Source organism: Erithacus rubecula (assembly GCF_903797595.1).
Source record: "Erithacus rubecula genome assembly, contig: scaffold_542_arrow_ctg1, whole genome shotgun sequence".
NCBI classification, from domain to species: domain Eukaryota; kingdom Metazoa; phylum Chordata; class Aves; order Passeriformes; family Muscicapidae; genus Erithacus; species Erithacus rubecula.
The window spans coordinates 30,226-53,427 of record NW_027635796.1 but is presented as its reverse complement, the minus strand read 5'-3'; the positions used below and the strand labels follow the sequence as shown (position 1 = coordinate 53,427).

Here is a 23,202-nt window from a genome sequence, read left to right as displayed (position 1 = left end):
CCTCACCCCTTTGCATTTTGGGGGTTTGAAAAACCAAAACAGCCAATTTGGGGCCAAAAGCAAAACAAACAAACAAACAAAAAAAGGGTTTAAATTTGGGATGAAATCGCCTTTGGGGTTAATTAAGGCCCAGGGGCATCTTAGGGCTCCCCAATTCATTAGCATGGCTTGATTAGAGCCCCTAATTGATTGGGGGAGCAGCATCAGGGTCAGGCATCATTATTAGGAACTTCATTAAGCCTCCCTGCTTTAATAATGGGGGTGTCATTAGAGCTCCCTGCTTAATTAAAGCTCCCTAATTCATTAGCAGGAATATCCTGAGACCCCCCCCCACTTCATTAGAGCCCCCCCCAGTTCATTACAGGAGCCTCATTAGGGCCCCCACTTAATTACTGGGGGCATCATTAGGACCCCTACTTGAATGGGAGGGTGTTAGGGCTGTAATTAAGGCAGGGCTTCATTAGGGCTCTAATTAAGGACTCACAGGGCAGGGAAGAGGTTGAGGGGGGTGCATCCAGCAGGTCCTGCAAAATGGGGTGAAAACAGCTGCTTTTGGCAAAAAAACCCCAACAAAATTCAGGAAAAAAAGGTTGTTTTTCTTAAAAAAATAACAACAAAAAGTGTTTTTGATAGGACTGACCTTGTTCCTGGAGAGGAACAGCTGCACCATGGTGTCCTATGGGGGAGGAGAAAAACAGCAGGAAAATCATTTATTTTAGGGGGAAAACGCCCAGTTTGAGGGTCCTGGAATGGGAGAGGGGGGGTTTGCCCAGTTTGGGGGTCCTGGGATGGGAGGGGGAGGGGAGTTTGCCCAGTTTGGGGGTCCTGGAATGGGAGGGGAGGGGGTTTGCCCAGTTTGGGGGTCCTGGAATGGGAGAGGGGGGGGTTGCCCAGTTTGGGGGTCCTGGGATGGGAGGGGGAGGGGGGTTTGCCCAGTTTGGGGGTCCTGGAATGGGAGGGGGGGGTTTGCCCAGTTTGAGGGTCCTGGGATGGGAGGGGGAGGGGGTTTGCCCAGTTTGGGGGTCCTGGAATGGGAGAGGGGGGGGTTTGCCCAGTTTGGGGGTCCTGGGATGGGAGGGGGAGGGGAGTTTGCCCAGTTTGGGGGTCCTGGGAGGGGAGGGGGGGGGAGTTGCCCAGTTTGGGGGTCCTGGAATGGGAGGGGGGGGGGAGTTGCCCAGTTTGGGGGTCCTGGAATGGGAGGGGGGGGCAGGTTTTTGCCCAATTTGGAGCAAAGCTCAATGACCCCCAGAACAAGAATCACCATTTCCCCCCCATAAAGCTTCAAGTAACCCCAAAATCTCCTCAACCCAAATCCGTTTAAATGCCTCAAAAGCCCTAAATCCTCCCAAAACCAGAACAAACGTTTAATCCCAAAAACCTTCGAGTGAGCACAGGTTTCACTCGGCCTCTCGCTGGCGCCGCAGGAATTCCCTGTTCCAGCCCCAAAACGGGGTCGAGGGCAACAGCATCTGGGCTGTCCATGAGAAAGGAAATTTAAAGTTTTCTTTCGAATTTAAGCTTTTCTTCCTTGCTGTATTTCAGTAAGATTTAAGCGCTGAATTTATTTTCTGAAGCCGCCACAGCGCAAGGCGGGAAAATCCCCTCAAGAGCTCCGGCGCTTTCCCGCCTTTTCCCGCCCGTCAGCGGATTAACCCCGCCCCTCTCGGGAGCCACCAGCCAATCATAGGCAGGGATTTGAGAAGCCACGCCCCTTTCTCCATTAGCTGCTTATTAAAGGCGTCGGGGCGCTGTGCGGTATCAGCCAATCAGAGCGAAGGGCGCGGAGCGGACGCCGCTGATTGGCTGGGAGCGTGAGGGGAGAGGTGTGAAGGGAGGGGCTGGTGAGGGGCTGGGGGGGTTTTGAGGGGGGAAGGGGATCAGGGAAGGCGCAAAGCATCGGGCGTGACGCGCGGAACGAGAAAAAGGGGAAAAGAGACAAATCCGGGCCATGTTGGGGGGATCGCTGCCCTCGGCCGCGCCGCCCCTCCCTTAGCAACAGCGGGCGGCCGAGCGGCGCCGCGCGGGGATTTTTGTGATTGGCGGAGCCGCGCCGGGCCGGGCCAATCAGCGCGAGCCACGGGACCCTGCGCGTTCCCGCCCCCCAGCGCCCGCCGCGCGGCCGCTCGGGCCGTACCAAGCGCGGGCGTGCGGGGGGGGAGCTCAGCGCGTTGCGGTTTAGAGGAGCCGCGATCCGCCACACTCTTTGTACAGAAAGAAGGGCGGGGATCTCTCGGTATCTCTGTAGGAGGAGCGGTTTGCGGGGCGAGCTGGGCTCAGCAGGCAGTGAGCGCACCCCCCGTGTGTCCCCCCCCCGCGGCAGCAGTGGTGCGGCCCGGGCGGAAGTGAGGTGTCGCGCGCCGAGGCGGTTCCGGTGTGGGAGCGGCCGGGGCTGGGGGCTCGGGCGGGGTCGCGCCCGGTGAGTCCCGGCGGGAAAAGCGGGACCGGGGAGGGGAGGGGGCAAAGCGGGAGCGATGACAGGCTGGGCTCTGCCGGAGGAGGGGACGGCGATGTGAGGGGCGGGGGGTGCAGGCGTGAGGGGGCGCACGGGGACAGACCCGGCTGAGGTGACCGGGAGGCGCCACCGGGGACCGGCAGCTCTGGTTGTAAATCCCGGTTTTACCGTTCAGGGGAATCATCAATGAGCTAAAAAAACTCAATTCCGAGGCCATGGCCGAGGCAAGCCCTGAATTCCGGGGTGTTGGATCCCAGGGTTGGGTTCAATCCCCGTTTTTGGGGGTTCCAAAGGGCCGATGCTGTGCGGGAGCCTGAGCCCTGATTCTGCACTTAAACACGGATTCATTTTGTGTTTATAATTTTATTTTTGGTGGTTTCCATGCTGTGCACAGCTCTGGTCATGGCTGGCAGCCTGGTGTGACTCTCCCGTTAAACACGGGTTATTTAATGGTTTATAATTTTATTTTTTGGTGTTTTTCAGGCCATGCTGTGCACAGCTCTGGTCATGGCTGGCAGCCTGGTGTGACTCTCCAGTTAAACACGGGTTATTTAATGGTTTATAATTTTATTTTTTGGTGTTTTCAGGCCATGCTGTGCACAGCTCTGGTCATGGCTGGCAGCCTGGTGTGACTCTCCCGTTAAACACGGGTTATTTAATGGTTTATAATTTTATTTTTTGGTGTTTTTCAGGCCATGCTGTGCACAGCTCTGGTCATGGCTGGCAGCCTGGTGTGACTCTCCAGTTAAACACGGGTTATTTAATGGTTTATAATTTTATTTTTTGGTGTTTTCAGGCCATGCTGTGCACAGCTCTGGTCATGGCTGGCAGCCTGGCTCTCACCACAGCCGTGGTTGCCCACGCCTATTACCTGAAGCACCAGTTCTACCCCACCGTGGTTTATCTCACCAAATCCAGCCCCAGCATGGCCGTGAGTGCTTCATTAACCCTTAATTACCCCTCATTAACCCCGGGGCTCTGCCCAGCCTCTCTCACTTCTGCTTTTACCCAGCTTGGGGGGGCTGAGCTGCTCCCCAAACCCCCCTGGGGAGGGGGGAGGCAGCACCAGGGGCTGCTTCCACCCCCTCCATCCCCCCCGGGGAGGTGAATTTGGGGCCCCAAACGCCCCCAGGTGTCCCCAAAAAGTGCTGTGGGGGCTGCAGGTGCTGTACATCCAGGCCTTTGTGCTGGTCTTCCTGCTGGGCAAGTTCATGGGCAAGGTGTTCTTCGGGCAGCTGCGAGCAGCTGAGATGGAGGTGAGCAGGGCTGGGGCAGCTTTGGGCTCCAGGAGAATTTGGGGGGGGGTTTGTCACCCCAGAAAGGCTTTGGGGGGGAATTTGTCACCCCAGAAAGGCTTTGGGGCTGTTTTGGGGGGGGATTTGTCACCCCAGAAAGGTTTTTGGGGGGAATTTGTCACCCCAGAAAGGCTTTGGGGCTGTTTTGGGGGGGAATTTGTCACCCCAGAAAGGCTTTTGGGCTGTTTTGGGGGGGGTTTGTCACCCCAGAAAGGCTTTGGGGCTGTTTTAAGAGGGAATTTTGGACCCCAGAATATCTTTGGTACTATTTTCAGGGGAATTTGTCAACCCAGAACATTTTTTTGAACCTCCAGAGTCCCTTGGCTCCCTCTGGGGGCTCTCAGCACCCCCAGAGTCCCTGGACCCCACTCTGGGGGGCTCTCAGCACCCCCAGCCCCATTTTGGGGTGACTTTTGAACCCCCAGAGTCCCTGGCCCCACTCTGGGGGGCTCTCAGCACCCCCAGCCCCGTTTTGGGGTGAGTTGTGAACCCCCAGAGTCCCTGGGCTCATTCTGGGGGCTCTCAGCACCCCCAGCCCCATTTTGGGGTGACTTTTGAACCCCCAGAGTCCCTGGACCCCACTCTGGGGGCTCTCAGCACCCCCAGCCCCATTTTGGGGTGACTTTTGAACCCCCAGATTCCCTGGCCCCACTCTGGGGGGCTCTCAGCACCCCCAGCCCCATTTTGGGGTGACTTTTGAACCCCCAGAGTCCCTGGGCTCATTCTGGGGGCTCTCAGCACCCCCAGATTCCCTGGGCCCATTCTGGGGGGCTCTCAGCACCCCCAGAGTCCCTGGCCCCACTCTGGGGGGCTCTCAGCACCCCCAGCCCCATTTTGGGGTGACTTTTGAACCCCCAGAGTCCCTGGCCCCACTCTGGGGGTTCTCAGCACCCCCAGAGTCCCTGGGCTCATTCTGGGGGCTCTCAGCACCCCCAGAGTCCCTGGCCCCACTCTGGGGGCTCTCAGCACCCCCAGAGTCCCTGGCCCCACTCTGGGGGGCTCTCAGCACCCCCAGCCCCATTTTGGGGTCCCCCTTTGTGCCCCCAGCACCTCCTGGAGCGCTCGTGGTACGCGGTGACCGAGACCTGCTTGGCTTTCACCGTCTTCAGGGACGACTTCAGCCCGCGCTTCGTCGCCCTCTTCACCCTCCTGCTCTTCCTCAAGTGCTTCCACTGGCTGGCTGAGGACAGGGTGGATTTTGTGAGTGTTGGGAGGGGGGGAAGCAGCTCAAAAACAGCCCAAAAAACCCCCAAAATCGGCCCAAAAAAGAGCCGGGATCAACGCGGAGCGTGCCTGAAACTGGCCCCAAAATAACCTGAAACCAGCCCAAAATAATCTGAAACCAGCCCAAAAGAACCTGAAACCAGCCCAAAAGAACCTGAAACCGGCCCAAAATCAGCCTAAACCGGCCCAAAATCAGCCTAAACCGGCCCAAAATCAGCCTAAACCGGCCCAAAAGAACCTGAAACCGGCCCCAAAAGAACCTGAAACCGGCCCCAAAAGAACCTGAAACCGGCCCCAAAATCAGCCTAAACCAGCCCAAAATCAGCCTAAACCAACCCCAAAATCAGCCTAAACCAACCCCAAAATCAGCCTAAACCAGCCCAAAATAACCTGAAACCAGCCCAAAATAACCTGAAACCAGCCCAAAATAACCTGAAACCAGTCCAAAATCGGCCTAAACCGGCCCAAAATCAGCCTAAACCGGCCCCAAAATCAGCCTAAACCGGCCCAAAATCAGCCTAAACCAACCCAAACCCAACCCAAAATCAGCCTAAACCAACCCAAACCCAACCCAAAATCAGCCTAAACCAACCCCAACCCAACCCCAAATCAGCTCAAAAATAACCCAAATTCATCCCAAACCACCCCAAAAATAACCTGAAACCAACCCTAAAAATAACCCTGAACCAGCCCAAATTACCCTCAAAATAACTCAAATTAATCCTAAAAATACCCCCAAAACCCCCAAAATAACCCAAAATAATCCCACCCACCCCCAGCCCCATTTTTATGGAAAATCTGATTTTTCTCCCCTCACAGATGGAGAGGAGCCCAAACATCTCGTGGCTCTTCCACTTCCGCATCGTCTGTGAGTGCCCCTCCTTGGCTCCTCATTTGCATAATTTTGGGGCACAGCTGGGCCTGCTGGGGCCTGATAAGGTTTAATTACCCCAATCAGCAGCAGCTCCTTAACGAGGGGCTCGTTAGGGAAGTTAATGAGCTCTGCAGAGCAAAAACAAAACCCCAAATGGGGTTCGGGGAGATGGGATTTGGGGATGGACTTCCCAAAATTGGGAAAGGGGATTTAGGGATGGAATTGCCAAAATGGGATCAGGGATGGAATTCCCATGGTGGGATTATGGGATGGATTTCCCCAAATGGGATTATGGGATGTACAAACCAATTTTTGGGGGGATTTTGTTGTTTTGGGGGGTGGGAGCTCCTGGCTGTGCCTGAACTGCAGCGATCAGTTAACGACCCCCCTCATTAATTAGCATTAATTAGTGGGTGCAGCCCTGCCTCATTAATCAGCAGTGGGGTACAGACCCTCCCCCAGAGCTGCCCCATTCACATTTTGGGGTGTTTTTGGGTCCCCTCCAGCCCTGCTGCTGATTTTGGGGTGGTTCCCATTGACATTTTGGGGTCTCCTGTCCCCTCCAGCCCTGATGCTGATTTTGGGGTGGTTCCCATTGACATTTTGGGATGTTTTTGGGGTCTCCTGTCCCCTCCAGCCCTGCTGCTGATTTTGGGGTGGTTCCCATTGACATTTTGGGATGTTTTTGGGTCTCCTGTCCCCTCCAGCCCTGCTGCTGCTTTTGGGGTGGTTCCCATTGACATTTTGGGGTGTTTTTGGGGTCTCCTGTCCCCTCCAGCCCTGATGCTGATTTTGGGGTGGTTCCCATTGACATTTTGGGGTGTTTTTGGGGTCTCCTGTCCCCTCCAGCCCTGATGCTGATTTTGGGGTGGTTCCCATTGACATTTTGGGGTGTTTTTGGGGTCTCCTGTCCCTCTCCAGCCCTGATGCTGCTTTTGGGGTGGTTCCCATTGACATTTTGGGGTGTTTTTGGGTTTCCTGTCCCTCTCCAGCCCTGCTGCTGATTTTGGGGTGGTTCCCATTGACATTTTGGGGTGTTTTTGGGGTCTCCTGTCCCCCTCCAGCCCTGATGCTGATTTTGGGGTGGTTCCCATTGACATTTTGGGATGTTTTTGGGTTTCCTGTCCCCTCCAGCCCTGCTGCTGATTTTGGGGTGGTTCCCATTGACATTTTGGGGTGTTTTTGGGTTTCCTGTCCCTCTCCAGCCCTGCTGCTGCTTTTGGGGTGGTTCCCATTGACATTTTGGGGTGTTTTTGGGTTTCCTGTCCCTCTCCAGCCCTGCTGCTGATTTTGGGGTGGTTCCCATTGACATTTTGGGGTGTTTTTGGGGTCTCCTGTCCCCTCCAGCCCTGATGCTGATTTTGGGGTGGTTCCCATTGACATTTTGGGGTGTTTTTGGGGTCTCCTGTCCCCTCCAGCCCTGCTGCTTTTGGGGTGGTTCCCATTGACATTTTGGGGTGTTTTTGGGGTCTCCTGTCCCCTCCAGCCCTGCTGCTGCTTTTGGGGTGGTTCCCATTGACATTTTGGGGTGTTTTTGGGTCCCCTCCAGCCCTGATGCTGCTGCTGGGGGTGCTGGACCTGCTCTTTGTCAGCCATGCCTATCACAGCATCCTGACCCGCGGCGCCTCCGTGCAGCTCGTCTTCGGCTTCGAGGTGGGTCCATTAAAACCTTTAATTAACAAAACTCAGCTATCATTAATTAAGGTTATTAATAAAGGTGTTTGTTGTAAAGGCACATCAGTCTGGAAAGGCAGAATGGCACAAGTGTTAAAGTGCATGCTGAAAGTTTTTGGTGAAAAGACCTAAATCCTGATCCCATCTCAACTCTGATCCTGATCCCATCGCAGTCCTGATCCCAACTCTGATCCTGATCCCAATCCCAGTCCTGATCCCAATCCCAGTCCTGATCCCATCCCAGTCCTGATCCCAGTCCCAGCCCTAATCCCAGTCCCAGTCCTGATCCCATCCCAGTCCTGATCCCAGTCCCAGTCCTGATCCCATCCCAGTCCTGATCCCATCCCAGTCCTGATCCCAATCCCAGTCCTGATCCCATCCCAGTCCTGATCCCAGTCCCAGTCCTGATCCCAGTCCCAGTCCTGATCCCATCCCAGTCCTGATCCCATCCCAGTCCTGATCCCAATCCCAGTCCTGATCCCATCCCAGTCCTGATCCCATCCCAGTCCTGATCCCATCCCAGTCCTGATCCCATCCCAGTCCTGATCCCATCCCAGTCCTGATCCCATCCCAGTCCTGATCCCATCCCAGTCCTGATCCCAGTCCCAGTCCTGATCCCAGTCCCAGTCCTGATCCCATCCCAATCCTGATCCCAATCCCAGTCCTGATCCCAATCCCAGTCCTGATCCCAATCCTGATCCCAATCCTGATCCCAATCCCAATCCTGATCCCATCCCAATCCCAGTCCTGATCCCTGTCCCAGTCCTGATCCCATCCCAACTCTGATCCTGATCCCAGTCCCAGTCCTGATCCCATCCCAGTCCCAATCCTGATTCCAATACTGATCCCATCCCAACTCTGATCCTGATCCCAATCCCAGTCCTGATCCCAATCCCAGTCCTGATCCCAGTCTCAGTCCTGATCCCATCCCAGCTCTGATCCTGATTCCAATCCTGATCCCATCCCAATCCTGATCCCATCCCAATCCTGATCCCAGTCCCAATCCTGATCCCAGTCCCAATCCTGATCCCAGTCCCAATCCTGATCCCAGTCCCAATCCTGATCCCAGTCCCAATCCTGATCCCAGTCCCAATCCTGATCCCAGTCCCAATCCTGATCCCAGTCCCAATCCTGATCCCATCCCAATCCTGATCCCATCCCAATCCTGATCCCAATGCCAGTCCTGATCCCAATCCTGATCCCATCCCAATCCTGATCCCAATCCCAGTCCTGATCCCATCCCAGTCCCAGTCCTGATCCCATCCCAGTCCCAATCCTGATCCCATCCCAGTCCCAATCCTGATCCCATCCCAATCCCATCCCAATCCCCAGCACCACAGTGGATGTTACCAAGGCCATTAGTTAACTCAGGATTAATTAATCAGATGTTCATTAGCAGTGGAAGGGTTAAATTCCTTTAGGGGATCAGAGGGACACAGAGGGGTCTGGGGGGCCAATGAGTGATGAGAGGGTCATTAATTAAGTGTTAATTACCTGTCCCCAGTACGCCATCCTGCTGACCATGGTGCTGACCATCTTCATCAAGTACGTGCTGCACTCCATCGACCTGCAGAACGAGAACCCCTGGGACAACAAGGCCGTGTTCATGCTCTACACTGAGCTGCTCACGGGTACTGGGGGGCCTGGGGGCAATTAGGGCTGGCTTAACGAGGGCTGGGGGTCAGCAGAGAGCCAAACTCTTGGGTTTTAACAGAGTTCTGTTCCTTAATGAGAGCTCCAAGTGTTGGTTTTCACCCAAAACCCCGTGAAACCAGCCCAGAAAAAACCCAGAACCAGCCCAGAAATAACCCAGAACCAGGTCAGAAATAACCCAGAACCAGGTCAGAAATAACCCAGAACCTGCCCAGAAATAACCCAGAACCAGGTCAGAAATAACCCAGAACCTGCCCAGAAATAACCCAGAACCAGGTCAGAAATAACCCAGAACCAGCCCAGAAATAACCCAGAACCAGGTCAGAAATAACCCAGAACCAGGTCAGAAATAACCCAGAACCAGGTCAGAAATAACCCAGAACCAGGTCAGAAATAACCCAGAACCTGCCCAAAAATAACCCAGAACCAGGTCAGAAATAACCCAGAACCAGCCCAGAAATAACCCAGAACCTGCCTAAAAATAACCCAGAACCAGGTCAGAAATAACCCAGAACCAGGTCAGAAATAACCCAAAAATAACCCAGAACCAGCCCAAAACCAGCAGTCAGCAAAGAGTCAAACTCTTGGTCTCTAATTGGTTTTTGCTCATTAGTGAACACTCAAAATCCTGGTGTTTAACTGGCCTTGGTTGGTTTTCCAAAACTCACATTCTTGGTGGGGTCAATGGGTCACCCCAATGACCTTTGGTTATCCCAAAATTGCACCTTGGGGTGCCAGCCCCTCACCCAAACTGTGCCACAGTAGGACCAGGTGATTTTGGGGTGCCAGGCTGCCCAGGTGATGGATTTGGGGTGCCAGGCTGCCCAGGTGATGGATTTGGGGTGCCAGGCTCCCAGGTGATGGATTTGGGGTGCCAGGCTGCCCAGGTGATAGATTTGGGGTGCCTGGCTCCCAGGTGATGGATTTGGGGTGCCAGGCTGCCCAGGTGATGGATTTGGGGTGCCTGGCTCCCAGGTGATGGATTTGGGGTGCCAGGCTGTGCAGGTGATGGATTTGGGGTGCCTGGCTCCCAGGTGATGGATTTGGGGTGCCAGGCTGTGCAGGTGATGGATTTGGGGGTGCCAGGCTGCCCAGGTGATGGATTTGGGGTGCCTGGCTCCCAGGTGATGGTTTTGGGGTCCCTGTCCCAGGGCTGATCAAGGTGCTGCTCTACATGGCCTTCATGACCATCATGATCAAGGTTCACACCTTCCCACTCTTCGCCATCCGCCCCATGTACCTGGCCATGAGGTGAGACCAGGCTGTGATCCCAAACCTGATCCTGATCCCAGCCCTGATCCCAAACCTGATCCTGATCCTGATCCTGATCCCAGCCCTGATACCTGATCCTGATCCCAAACCTGATCCTGATCCTGATCCCAAACCTGATCCTGATCGTGATCCCAGCTCTGATCCCAAACCTGATCCTGATCCTGATCCCAAACGTGATCCTGATCCCAAACCTGATCCTGACCCTGATCCTGATCCTGATCCCAAACCTGATCCTGATCCCAAACTTGATCCTGATCCTGATCCCAATCCTGATCCTGATCCCAAACCTGATCCTGATCCTGATCCCAGCCCTGATCCCAAACCTGATCCCAAACCTGATCCTGATCCCGAACCTGATCCTGATCCCGAACCTGATCCTGATCCCAAACCTGATCCTGATCCTGATCCCAAACCTGATCCTGATCCTGATCCTGATCCCAGCTCTGATCCCAAACCTGATCCTGATCCCAAACCTGATCCTGATCCTGATCCCAGCCCTGATCCCAAACCTGATCCTGATCCTGATCCCAAACCTGATCCTGATCCTGATCCCAAACCTGATCCTGATCCTGATCCCAAACCTGATCCTGATCCTGATCCTGATTGTGATCCCAGCTCTGATCCCAAACCTGATCCTGATCCTGACTCCAGCCCTGATCCCAAACCTGATCCTGATCCTGATCCCAGCCCTGATCCCAAATCTGATCCTGATCCTGATCCCAAACCTGATCCTGATCCCAAACCTGATCCTGATCCTGATTCCAGCCCTGATCCCAAACCTGATCCTGATCCCAAACCTGATCCTGATCCTGATCCCAAACCTGATCCTGATCCCAAACCTGATCCTGATCCTGATCCCAAACCTGATCCTGATCCTGATCCCAAACCTGATCCTGATCCTGATCCTGATTGTGATCCCAGCTCTGATCCCAAACCTGATCCTGATCCTGATCCTGATTCCAGCCCTGATCCCAAACCTGATCCTGATCCTGATCCCAGCCCTGATCCCAAACCTGATCCCAAATCTGATCCTGATCCTGATCCCAAACCTGATCCCAAACCTGATCCTGATCCCAAACCTGATCCTGATCCTGATTCCAGCCCTGATCCCAAACCTGATCCTGATCCTGATCCCAGCCCTGATCCCAAACCTGATCCTGATCCCAAACCTGATCCTGATCCTGATCCCAGCTCTGATCCCAAACCTGATCCTGATCCCAGCCCTGATTCCAATCCCAGCCCTGATTTCAGCTCTGATCCCAGTCCAGATCCTGATCCCATCCCACCCCACTCCCACCCCGATCCCACCCCAATCCCACCCCGATCTCACCCCAATCCCACCCAATCCCACCCCGATCCCACCCCGATCCCACCCCAATCCCACCCAATCCCACCCCAATCCCACCCAATCCCACCCCAATCCCACCCCACCCCACCCCAATCCCACCCCAATCCCACCCAAACCCTTCCCAATCCCACCCAAATCCACCCCAATCCCACCCAAATCCACCCCAATCCCACCCAAACCCACCCAATCCCACCCAAACCCACCCAATCCCACCCCAATCCCACCCAATCCCACCCAATCCCACCCAATCCCACCCCAATCCCCACCCAATCCCACCCCACTCCCACCCAATCCCACCCAATCCCACCCAATCCCACCCCAATCCACAAACCCCCCAATCCCACCCAATCCCACCCAATCCCACCCCAATCCCACCCAATCCCACCCAATCCCACCCAATCCCACCCAATCCCACCCAATCCCCCAATCCCCCCAATCCCACCCAATCCCACCCAATCCCACCCAATCCCACCCAATCCCACCCCAATCCCACCCAATCCCACCCCAATCCCACCCAATCCCACCCAATCCCACCCCAATCCCACCCAATCCCACCCAATCCCACCCCAATCCCACCCCAATCCCACCCCAATCCCACCCCAATCCCACCCCAATCCCACCCAATCCCACCCCAATCCCACCCAATCCCACCCATCCCCTCTCTCTGCTCCAGGCAGTTCAAGAAGGCCGTGACCGACGCCATCATGTCCCGCCGGGCCATCTGCAACATGAACACGCTGTGAGTGCCCCAAAACACATCTGGGGAACCCCTGTGTGCACCCCAAACACCCCAAAAACAGATCTGGGGAAAAACCCTGTGTGCATCCACCCCAAACACCCCAAAACTGGGAAAAGCCCTGTGTGCATCCACCCCAAACACCCCAAAACTGGGAAAAACCCTGTGTGCATCCACCCTAAAAACAGATCTGGGGAAAAACCCTGTGTGCATCCACCCCAAAAACCAGATCTGGGAAAAACCCTGTGTGCATCCACCCTAAAACCAGATCTGGGGAAAACCTCTGCATCCATCCATCCTAAAACCCAGATCTGGGGAACCCCTGCATCCATCCACCCCAAAAACAGATATGGGAAAAACCCTGTGTGCATCCACCCCAAAAACAGATCTGGGGAAAAACCCTGTGTGCATCCACCCCAAAAACAGATATGGGAAAAACCCTGTGTGCATCCACCCCAAAAACAGATCTGGGGAAAAACCCTGTGTGCATCCACCCCAAAAACAGATCTGGGGAAAAACCCTGTGTGCATCCACCCCAAAAACAGATCTGGGGAAAAACCCTGTGTGCATCCACCCCAAAAACAGATCTGGGAAAAACCCTGTGTGCATCCACCCCAAAAACAGATATGGGAAAAACCCTGTGTGCATCCACCCCAAAAACCAGATCTGGGAAAAACCTCTGCATCCATCCACCCTAAAACCCAGATCTGGGGAAAACCTCTGCATCCATCCACCCTAAAACCCAGATCTGGGTAACCCCTGCATCCATCCACCCCAAAAACAGATATGGGAAAAACCCTGTGTGTATCCATCCACCCTAAAACCCAGATCTGGGGAACCCTGTGTGCATCCACCCTAAAACCAGATCTGGGGAACCCTGTGTGCACCCCAAACACCCCAAAAACAGATCTGGGGAAAAACCCTGTGTGCATCCACCCCAAAAACCAGATCTGGGGAACCCTGTGTGCACCCCAAACACCCCAAAAACAGATCTGGGAAAAAACCCTGTGTGTATCCATCCACCCTAAAACCCAGATCTGGGGAACCCCTGTGTGCATCCACCCCAAACACCCCAAAACTGGGAAAAGCCCTGTGTGCATCCATCCTAAAACAGATCTGGGGAAAAACCCTGTGTGCATCCACCCTAAAACAGATCTGGGGAACCCTGTGTGCATCCACCCCAAACACCCCAAAACTGGGGAACCCTGTGTGCATCCACCCCAAAAAACAGATCTGGGGAACCCTGTGTGCATCCACCCCAAAAACCAGATCTGGGGAACCCTGCATCCATTCACCCCAAAAACAGATCTGGGGAACCCCTGTGTGCATCCATCTCAAACACCCCAAATCTGGGAAAAGCCCTGTGTGCATTGTATTTCTGGGGACAAAGGGGGGATTTCTGGGAACAGTTTGGGTGTTTTTGGGAACAGTTTGGGGGGCCAGTTTGGGGGTTTCTGGGGCCAGTTTGGGGTTTTTTGGGGTCAGTTTGGGGGTTTTTGGATTGGGGGTTTTTGGGGCCAGTTTGGGGGTTTCTGGATTGGGGGTTTTGGGGGGTTTTTGGGGCCAGTTTAGAGGTTTCTGGATTGGAGGTTTTTGGGGCCAGTTTGGGGGTTTCTGGATTGGGGTTTTTTGGGGCCAGTTTAGAGGTTTCTGGATTGGGGGTTTTTGGCACCAGTTTGGGGGTTTCTGGATGGGGGTTTTTGGATTGGGGGTTTTTGGTGCCAGTTTGGGGGTTTCTGGATTGGGGGTTTTGGGGGGTTTTTGGGGCCAGTTTGGGGGTTTCTGGATTGGGGTTTTTGGGGCCAGTTTGGGGGTTTCTGGATTGGGGGTTTTGGGGGGTTTTTGGTGCCAGTTTGGGGGTTTCTGGATTGGGGGTTTTGGGGGCCAGTTTGGGGGTTTCTGGATTGGGGTTTTGGGGTCAGTTTGGGGGTTTCTGGATTGGGGTTTTGGGGCCAGTTTGGGGGTTTTTGGATTGGGGGTTTTGGGGCCAGTTTGGGGGTTTTGGGGCCAGTTTGGGGGTTTCTGGATGGGGGGTTTTGGGGCCAGTTTGGGGGTTTCTGGATTGGGGTTTCTGGGGCCAGTTTGGGGGTTTCTGGATTGGGGTTTTTGGGGTCAGTTTGGGGGTTTTGGGGCCAGTTTGGGGGTTTCTGGACTGGGGGTTTTGGGGGTTTTTGGGGCCAGTTTGGGGGTTTCTGGATTGGGGGTTTTGGGGCCAGTTTGGGGGTTTCTGGACGGGGGGTTTTGGTGCCAGTTTGGGGGTTTCTGGATGGGGGGTTTTGGGGCCAGTTTGGGGGTTTCTGGATTGGGGGTTTTGGGGGCCAGTTTGGGGGTTTCTGGATTGGGGTTTTGGGGTCAGTTTGGGGGTTTTTGGGGTGTGTGGGGCCAGTTTGGGGTTTTGAACACGCTCCCCACCCTGCAGCTACCCCGACGCCACGGCCGAGGAGCTGCAGGCCGTGGACAACGTGTGCATCATCTGCCGCGAGGAGATGGTGACGGGGGCCAAGCGCCTGCCCTGCAACCACATCTTCCACACCAGGTGCTGCTGGGGGCTCTGGGATCCCAATCCCAATCCCAATCCCAGTCTAAATGACAATCCTGGTTCCAGTCATGATCACATCCCAATCCCAGTTCTGATCCCAATTCCAATCCCAATCACAGTCCTGATTCCAATCCTGATCCAAATCCTGATTCCAATTCTGATCCCAGTCACAGTCCCGATCCCAATCTCAATCCCAATCTAAATGACAATCCTGGTTCCAATCATAATCACATCCCAATCCCAATCACAGTTCCGATCCCAATCCTAATCCCGATTCTGATCCCAATTCCAGTCCCAATCCTGATCCCATCCCAATCCTGACCCCATCCCAATCCTGACCCCATCCCAATCCTGACCCCATCCCAATCCTGACCCCATCCCAATCCTGACCCCATCCCAATCCTGACCCCATCCCAATCCTGATCCCATCCCAATCCTGACCCCATCCCAATCCTGACCCCATCCCAATCCTGACCCCATCCCAATCCTGATCCCATCCCAATCCTGATCCCATCCCAATCCTGACCCCATCCCAATCCTGACCCCATCCCAATCCTGATCCCATCCCGATCCCAATTCCAGTCCCAATCCTGACCCCATCCCAATCCTGATCCCATCCCAATCCCGATCCTGTCCCAATCCTGACCCCATCCCAATCCTGACCCCATCCCAATCCTGATCCCATCCCAATCCTGATCCCGTCCCAATCCTGATCCCATCCCAGTCCTGATCCCATCCCAATCCTGATCCCATCCCAATCCTGATCCCATCCCAATTCCAGTCCCAATCCTGATCCCATCCCAATCCTGATCCCATCCCAATCCTGATCCCATCCCAATCCTGATCCCATCCCAATCCTGACCCCATCCCAATCCTGACCCCATCCCAATCCTGACCCCATCCCAATCCTGATCCCTTCCCAATCCTGATCCCATCCCAATCCTGATCCCATCCCAATCCTGATCCCATCCCAATCCTGATCCCATCCCAATCCTGATCCCATCCCAATCCCGATCCCATCCCAATCCTGATCCCATCCCAATCCTGATCCCATCCCAATCCCGATCCCATGCCGATCCCATCCCAGTCCCCAGCACTGCAGGTTAATGAGGTCATTAGTAAATTCAGGATTAATTAATCAGGTGTTCATTACTGGGGGAAGGTTTGAACGAGGGACACGAGGGGTCTTTGGCCAGCGACTAATGAGAGGGTTGTTAATTAATGGGTTAATCATTGCTGGGGGAATAGTGCAGGCGGGCTGTGGGGTGGCATTAATTAGGGCACTAATTAGCAGTGTGATTGCCCCACAGCTGCCTGCGCTCGTGGTTCCAGCGGCAGCAGACGTGCCCCACGTGCCGCATGGACGTGCTGAGAGCCTCGGCACCGGCACCGGCAGCGCCAGAGGCACCGGCACCGGCACCGGGAGCGGCACCGGGAGCGGGGGGAGCACAGCCCCAGCACTGTGAGTGACAGAGGGGACACAGCTGTGAGTGACAGAGGGGACACAGCTGTGAGTGACAGAGGGGACAGGGACACAACTGTGAGTGACAGAGGGGGAAATACCTACAGCTGTGTGACAGAGGGGACAGGGACACACAGCTGTGAGTGATGGGGACAGGGACACAGCTGTGAGTGACAGAGGGGACACAGCTGTGAGTGACAGAGGGGACAGGGACCCACAGCTGTGAGTGACAGAGAGGACACAGCTGTGAGTGACAGAGGGGGAAATACCTACAGCTGTGTGACAGAGGGGACAGGGACACACAGCTGTGAGTGATGGGGACAGGGACACAGCTGTGAGTGACAGAGGGGACACAGCTGTGAGTGACAGAGGGGACACAACTGTGAGTGACAGAGGGGACAGGGACACAACTGTGAGTGATGGGGACAGGGACACAGCTGTGAGTGACAGAGGGGACACAGCTGTGAGTGACAGAGGGGACAGGGACCCACAGCTGTGAGTGACAGAGGGGACAGGGACCCACAGCTGTGAGTGACAGAGGGGACACAGCTGTGAGTGACAGAGGGGACAGGGACACAACTGTGAGTGACAGAGAGGACAGGGACACAGCTGTGAGTGACAGAGGGGACACAGCTGTGAGTGACAGAGGGGACACAGCTGTGAGTGATGGGGACAGGGACACAGCTGTGAGTGACAGAGGGGACAGGGACACAGCTGTGAGTGATGGGGACAGGGAGGTGACAGAGGGATGGGAGGGGGAGGCTCTCTGGGCAGCCCAAGGTGTAGCCATGGGGCTGTTCCCACCTGTGAGGTGCCGGGCTCGGTGCTGATGGGAATTTGGGGAAATTGGGGTGCAATTGTGGGGGATTCGCTGGTTCTCAGCTCTGCCCTGTCTCCCCCAGTTCCCCAGGGGCTCCTCCCTCCCTTCCCCCCGGGCATGTTCCCGTTCTGGCCGCCCGTGGGGCCGTTCCCGCCCGTGCCCGGAGCGCCGGGGGCTCAGGCCGGAGCCGAGGGCGCGGCCGGCACAGCGGGCAGTGCTGCTGGTGAGTGACCAGAACCAGCCTGAACCAGCCCAAATTCATCCTAAGCCCAGCCCGGACCCAGCCCAAATTCATCCTAAACCCAGCCTGGACCCAGCCCAAACCCAGCCCAGACCCAGCCCAAATTCATCCTAAACCCAGCCCAGACCCAGCCCAAACCCAGCCCAGACCCAGCCCAAATTCATCCTAAATCCATCCCAGACCCATCCCAAACCCAGCCCAGACCCAGCCCAAATTCATCCTAAACCCAGCCCAGACCCAGCCCAAATCCATCCCAAATTTATCCTAAATCCATCCCAGACCCATCCAAACCCAGCCCAGACCCAGCCCAGATCCATCCCAAATTTATCCTAAATCCAGCCCGGACCCAGCCCAGACCCAGCCCAAATTCATCCTAAACCCAGCCCGGACCCAGCCCAAATCCATCCCAAATTCATCCTAAATCCAGCCCAGATCCATCCCAAACCCAGCTCAGATCCATCCCAAATTAATCCTAAATCCATCCCAGATCCATCCTAAATTCATTCCAGATCCTTCTCAAATTCATCCCAAATCCATTCCAGACCCAGCCCAGATCCAGCCCAAAATCCCATCCCAAACCCAGCCCAGATCCAGCCCAAAATTCCATCCCAAATCCATGCCAGATCCTTCCCAGATCCTTCCCAAATCCCATCTCAGATCCATTCCCAAATCCATCCCAAATCCATCCCCAAATCCCATCCCAAATCCATCCCAAATCCATCCCCAAATCCATCCCAAATCCATCCCAAAATCCATCCCAAATCCATCCCCAAAATCCATCCCAAATCCATCCCAAATCCACCCCAAATCCATCCCAAATCCATCCCAAAATCCATCCCAAATCCATCCCAAATCCATCCCAAATCCACCCCAAATCCCATCCCAGATCCTCCCCAAATCCCATCCTCTTCTCCTTCCTTTTCCCACCCCAATCCCCCAATCCCAAACCCCACCAATCCCACAGTTGTCCCGTGTCCCCCCAGGTTCCCGTGCCGGTGACGCCGCTGCCGGTGCCGGTTCTGGTCCCGGTTCTGGTCCCGGTTCTGGTTCGGATCCGGGCGCTGCCGGGGCCGTGCCGGGGCTGCCGCTGCCCCCGCCCTGGGTGGGGATGGCCTGGCCACCCCTGTTTGGTAGGATTTGGGGTTGGGATTGGGGATTTTGGGGATTTAGGGGATTGGGGGTTTGGGGATTTGGGGTTGGGAATTGGGGGTTGGGGGATTTGGGGTTGGGAATTGGGGGATTTGGGGTTGGGAATTGGGGTTGGGGGATTTGGGGTTGGGAATTGGGGGTTTGGGATTTGGGGGATTGGGGGTTTGGGGATTTGGGGTTGGGAATTGGGGGTTGGGGGATTTGGGGTTGGGAATTGGGGCTTTGGGTATTTGGGGTTGGGAATTGGGGATTTTGGGATTTGGGGGATTGGGGGTTTGGGTATTTGGGGTTGGGAATTGGGGGTTGGGGGATTTGGGGTTGGGATTGGGGATTTTGGGATTTGGGGGATTGGGGGTTTGGGGATCTGGGGTTGGGAATTGGGGTTGGGGGATTTGGGGTTGGGAATTAGGGGTTGGGGGATTTGGGGTTGGGAATTGGGGTTGGGGGATTTGGGGTTGAGGGTTTGAAACTGGGGATTTGGGGATTTGAGAATTTTGTATTTGGTGTATTTATGATCCAGGATCTGGTATTTGGGGTATTTATGATCCAGGATCTGGTATTTGGGGTATTTATGATTTGGTATTTGGTACTAGGTGGGGATGGGTATTCATGTGTATTTATGATTTGGTATTTGGTGTTTGGGGTATTTATGATTTGGTATTTGGTGTATTTACGATTCAGGATTTGGTACTAGGTGGGGATGGGTGTTTATGTGTATTTATGATTTGGTATTTGGTATATTTATAATTTGGTATTTGATATTTGGGGTATTTATGATTTGGTATTTGGTATATTTATGGTTTGGTATTTGGTATTTGGGGTATTTATGATTTGGTATTTGGTATATTTCTGATTTGGTATTTGGTATTTGGGGTCTTTATGATTTGGTATTTGGGGTATTTATGGTTTGGTATTTGGGGTATTTATTATTTGGTATTTGGTATATTTATTATTTGGTATTTGATATTTGGGGTATTTCTGATTTGGTATTTGTTATATTTCTGATTTGGTATTTGGGGTATTTATGATTTGGTATTTGGGGTATTTATGGTTTGGTATTTGGTATTTGGGGTATTTATGATTTGGTATTTGGGGTATTTATGATTTGGTATTTGATATTTGGGGTATTTCTGATTTGGTATTTGGGGTATTTACGATTTGGTATATTTATGGTTTGGTATTTGGGGTATTTATGATTTGGTATTTGGTATATTTCTGATTTGGTATTTGATATTTGGGGTATTTATGGTTTGGTATTTGGGGTATTTATGATTTGGTATTTGGTATATTTCTGATTTGGTATTTGGTATATTTCTGATTTGGTATTTGGTATTTGGGGTATTTATAATTTGGTATTTGGGGTATTTATGGTTTGGTATTTGGTATTTGGGGTATTTATGATTTGGTATTTGGTATTTGGGGTATTTCTGGTTTGGTATTTGGTATTTGGGGTATTTCTGGTTTGGTATTTGGTATTTGGGGTATTTCTGGTTTGGTATTTGCCATATTTACCATTTGATGTTTTGTGTCCCAGGCGTGCCCCCCATGCCGGTGCCCCCCGCCGGCTTTGCCGGGCTGACCGAGGAGGAGCTGCGGGCGCTGGAGGGGCACGAGCGGCAGCACCTGGAGGCGCGGCTGCAGTGCCTGCACAACATCCACACGCTGCTGGACGCGGCCATGCTGCAGATCAACCAGTACCTGGGCGTGCTGGGGGCACTGGGGTAACTGGGAATGGGGCTGGGGGCACGGATCAACCAGTGCCTGGGCGTGCTGGGGGCACTGGGGTAACTGGGAATGGGCTGGGGGGGACTGGGAGTGGGGCTGGGGGCACAGATCAACTGGTACCTGGGCGTGCTGGGGGCACTGGGGTAACTGGGGTGACTGGGGTAACTGGGAATGGGCTGGGGGGGACTGGGAGTGGGGCTGGGGGCACAGATCAACCAGTACCTGGGCATGCTGGGGGCACTGGGGTAACTGGGGGCACTGGGAGTGGGGCTGGGGGCACAGATCAAACCAGTACCTGGGCTTGCTGGGGGCACTGGGGTAACTGGGGGCACTGGGAAGGGGGCTGGGGGCTCTGGGAACGGGGCACTGGGAGCACTGGGAGTGGGGCTGGGGGCACAGATCAACCAGTACCTGGGCGTGCTGGGGGCACTGGGGTAACTGGGAATGGGGCTGGGGGCACGGATCAACCAGTACCTGGGCGTGCTGGGGGCACTGGGGTAACTGGGAACGGGGCTGGGGGCACAGATCAAGCGGTACCTGGGCGTGCTGGGGGCACTGGGGTAACTGGGAATGGCTGGGGGGGACTGGGAGTGGGGCTGGGGGCACAGATCAACCAGTACCTGGGCGTGCTGGGGCACTGGGGTAACTGGGAATGGGGCTGGGGGCACAGATCAACCAGTGCCTGGGCGTGCTGGGGGCACTGGGGTAACTGGGGCACTGGGAATGGGGCTGGGGGCACAGATCAACCAGTGCCTGGGCGTGCTGGGGGCACTGGGGTAACTGGGAATGGGCTGGGGGGCACTGGGAATGGGGCTGGGGGCACTGGGGTAACTGGGAACGGGGCTGGGGGCACAGATCAACCAGTGCCTGGGCGTGCTGGGGGCACTGGGGTAACTGGGGGCACTGGGAATGGGGCTGGGGGCACTGGGAACGGGGCTGGGGGCACAGATCAACCGGTACCTGGGCGTGCTGGGGGCACTGGGGTAACTGGGGGCACTGGGAACGGGGCTGGGGGGCACAGATCAACCAGTGCCTGGGCGTGCTGGGGGCACTGGGGTAACTGGGGGCACTGGGGTAACTGGGAATGGGGCTGGGGGCACAGATCAACCAGTACCTGGGCGTGCTGGGGGCACTGGGGTAACTGGGGGCACTGGGAATGGGGCTGGGGGCACTGGGAACGGGGCACTGGGAGCACTGGGAACGGGATGAACTGGGAGCACTGGGAGGCTTTGGGGTGACCCCAGGATCCCCCCCAGGACCCCCCCGAGCCACCCCAGGCCGCCCCCACCCCATGAGGCCCCCCCAGAGGAGCCCCCGGCCCCGGGACCCTCGGGAGCCTCCGGAGCTGCTGCAGCCACGGGTGAGTGGGGACCCCCAGACTGGGGAAACTGGGATAGACTGGGCTGAACTGGGATAAACCGGTGCTGAACTGGGTGGAACTGGGATAAACCGGTGCTGAACTGGGTTAAACTGGTGCTGAACTGGGTTAAACTGGGATAAACCAGTGCTGAACTGGATTAAACTGGGATAAACCAATGCTGGACTGGGTTAAACTGGGATAAACCGGTGCTGAACTGGGTGGAACTGGGATAAACCAGTGCTGAACTGGATTAAACTGGGATAAACCAATGCTGGACTGGGTTAAACTGGGATAAACCGGTTCTGAACTGGGATAAACCAGTGTTAAATGGGGTGAGACCGGGTTAAACTGGTGCTAAACTGGATGAAACTGGTACAAACTGGTTCTGCTCTGCTACAGACTGGTACAAACTGGTTCTGCACTGCTACAAACTGGTACAAACCGGTTCTGCACTGGTACAAACTGGTTCTGCACTGGTTCAGACTGGTACAAACTGGTGCAAACCGGTACAAACCGGTTCTGCACTGCTACAAACTGGTACAAACTGGTTCAGACCGGTACAGACTGGTACAAACTGGTACAAACCAGTTCTGCACTGGTACAGACTGGTACAAACTGGTACAAACCGGTTCTGCACTGGTACAGACTGGTACAGACTGGTACAGACTGGTACAAACTGTTTCTGCACTGGTACAGACTGGTTCAGACTGGTACAAACTGGTGCAAACCGGTTCAGACTGGTACAAACCGGTTCAGACCGGTTCAGACGGGCTGTGCTGTCCCAGCAGAGCCGCCCCCCCCCGAGGATGAGGAGGATGCGGCCGAAGGCCCCGAGAGCCCCGAGAGCCCCGACACGGCCGAGCTGCGGCGGCGGCGGCTGCAGAGGCTGGGGACCCCCCCCCCACTGACCCCCAAAACTGACCCCCAAAACTGACCGGGACCCCCAAAACTGACCCCCAAAACTGACCCCCCAAAACTGACCGGGACCCCCCCCACTGACCCCCAAAACTGACCGGGACCCCCCCCACTGACTGGGACCCCCAACTGACCCCCAAAAACGCTGGACCCCAAAACTGACGGGACCCACCCCCACTGACCCCAAAACTGACGGGACCCCCCCCACTGACCCCAAAACTGACCGGGACCCCCCCACTGCCGACCCCCCACTGACCCCAAAACTGACCGGACCCCCCACACTGACTGGGACCCCCCAAAAACCGCCTGGGACCCCCAAAACTGACCCCCAAAAACTGACTAGGACCCCCCAAAAACTGACTGGGACCCCCCCCCCTCACTGACCCCCAAAAACTCACTGGGACCCCCCCCCACTGACCCACAAAAACCGACCAGGACCCCCCCCTGACCCCCCAAAATTGAC

The 23,202-nt window shown here is 55.2% G+C and overlaps 1 protein-coding gene across 1 annotated transcript; it reads left to right on the top strand.

Annotated features, from left to right (window-relative positions):
• Positions 1–3,251: 3,251 nt before the first annotated feature.
• SYVN1 (synoviolin 1) lies at positions 3,252–22,758 on the top strand (the record flags this gene model as incomplete). Its single annotated transcript, XM_079332822.1, has 15 exons — positions 3,252–3,383; positions 3,616–3,708; positions 4,795–4,947; positions 5,791–5,839; positions 7,395–7,498; positions 9,024–9,150; positions 10,324–10,423; positions 12,466–12,531; positions 14,948–15,064; positions 16,378–16,529; positions 17,432–17,572; positions 18,574–18,720; positions 20,274–20,460; positions 21,721–21,824; positions 22,613–22,758. 15 exons carry the CDS (start codon positions 3,252–3,254, stop codon positions 22,756–22,758), a joined length of 1,818 nt encoding a protein of 605 aa, XP_079188948.1.
• Positions 22,759–23,202: the final 444 nt, after the last annotated feature.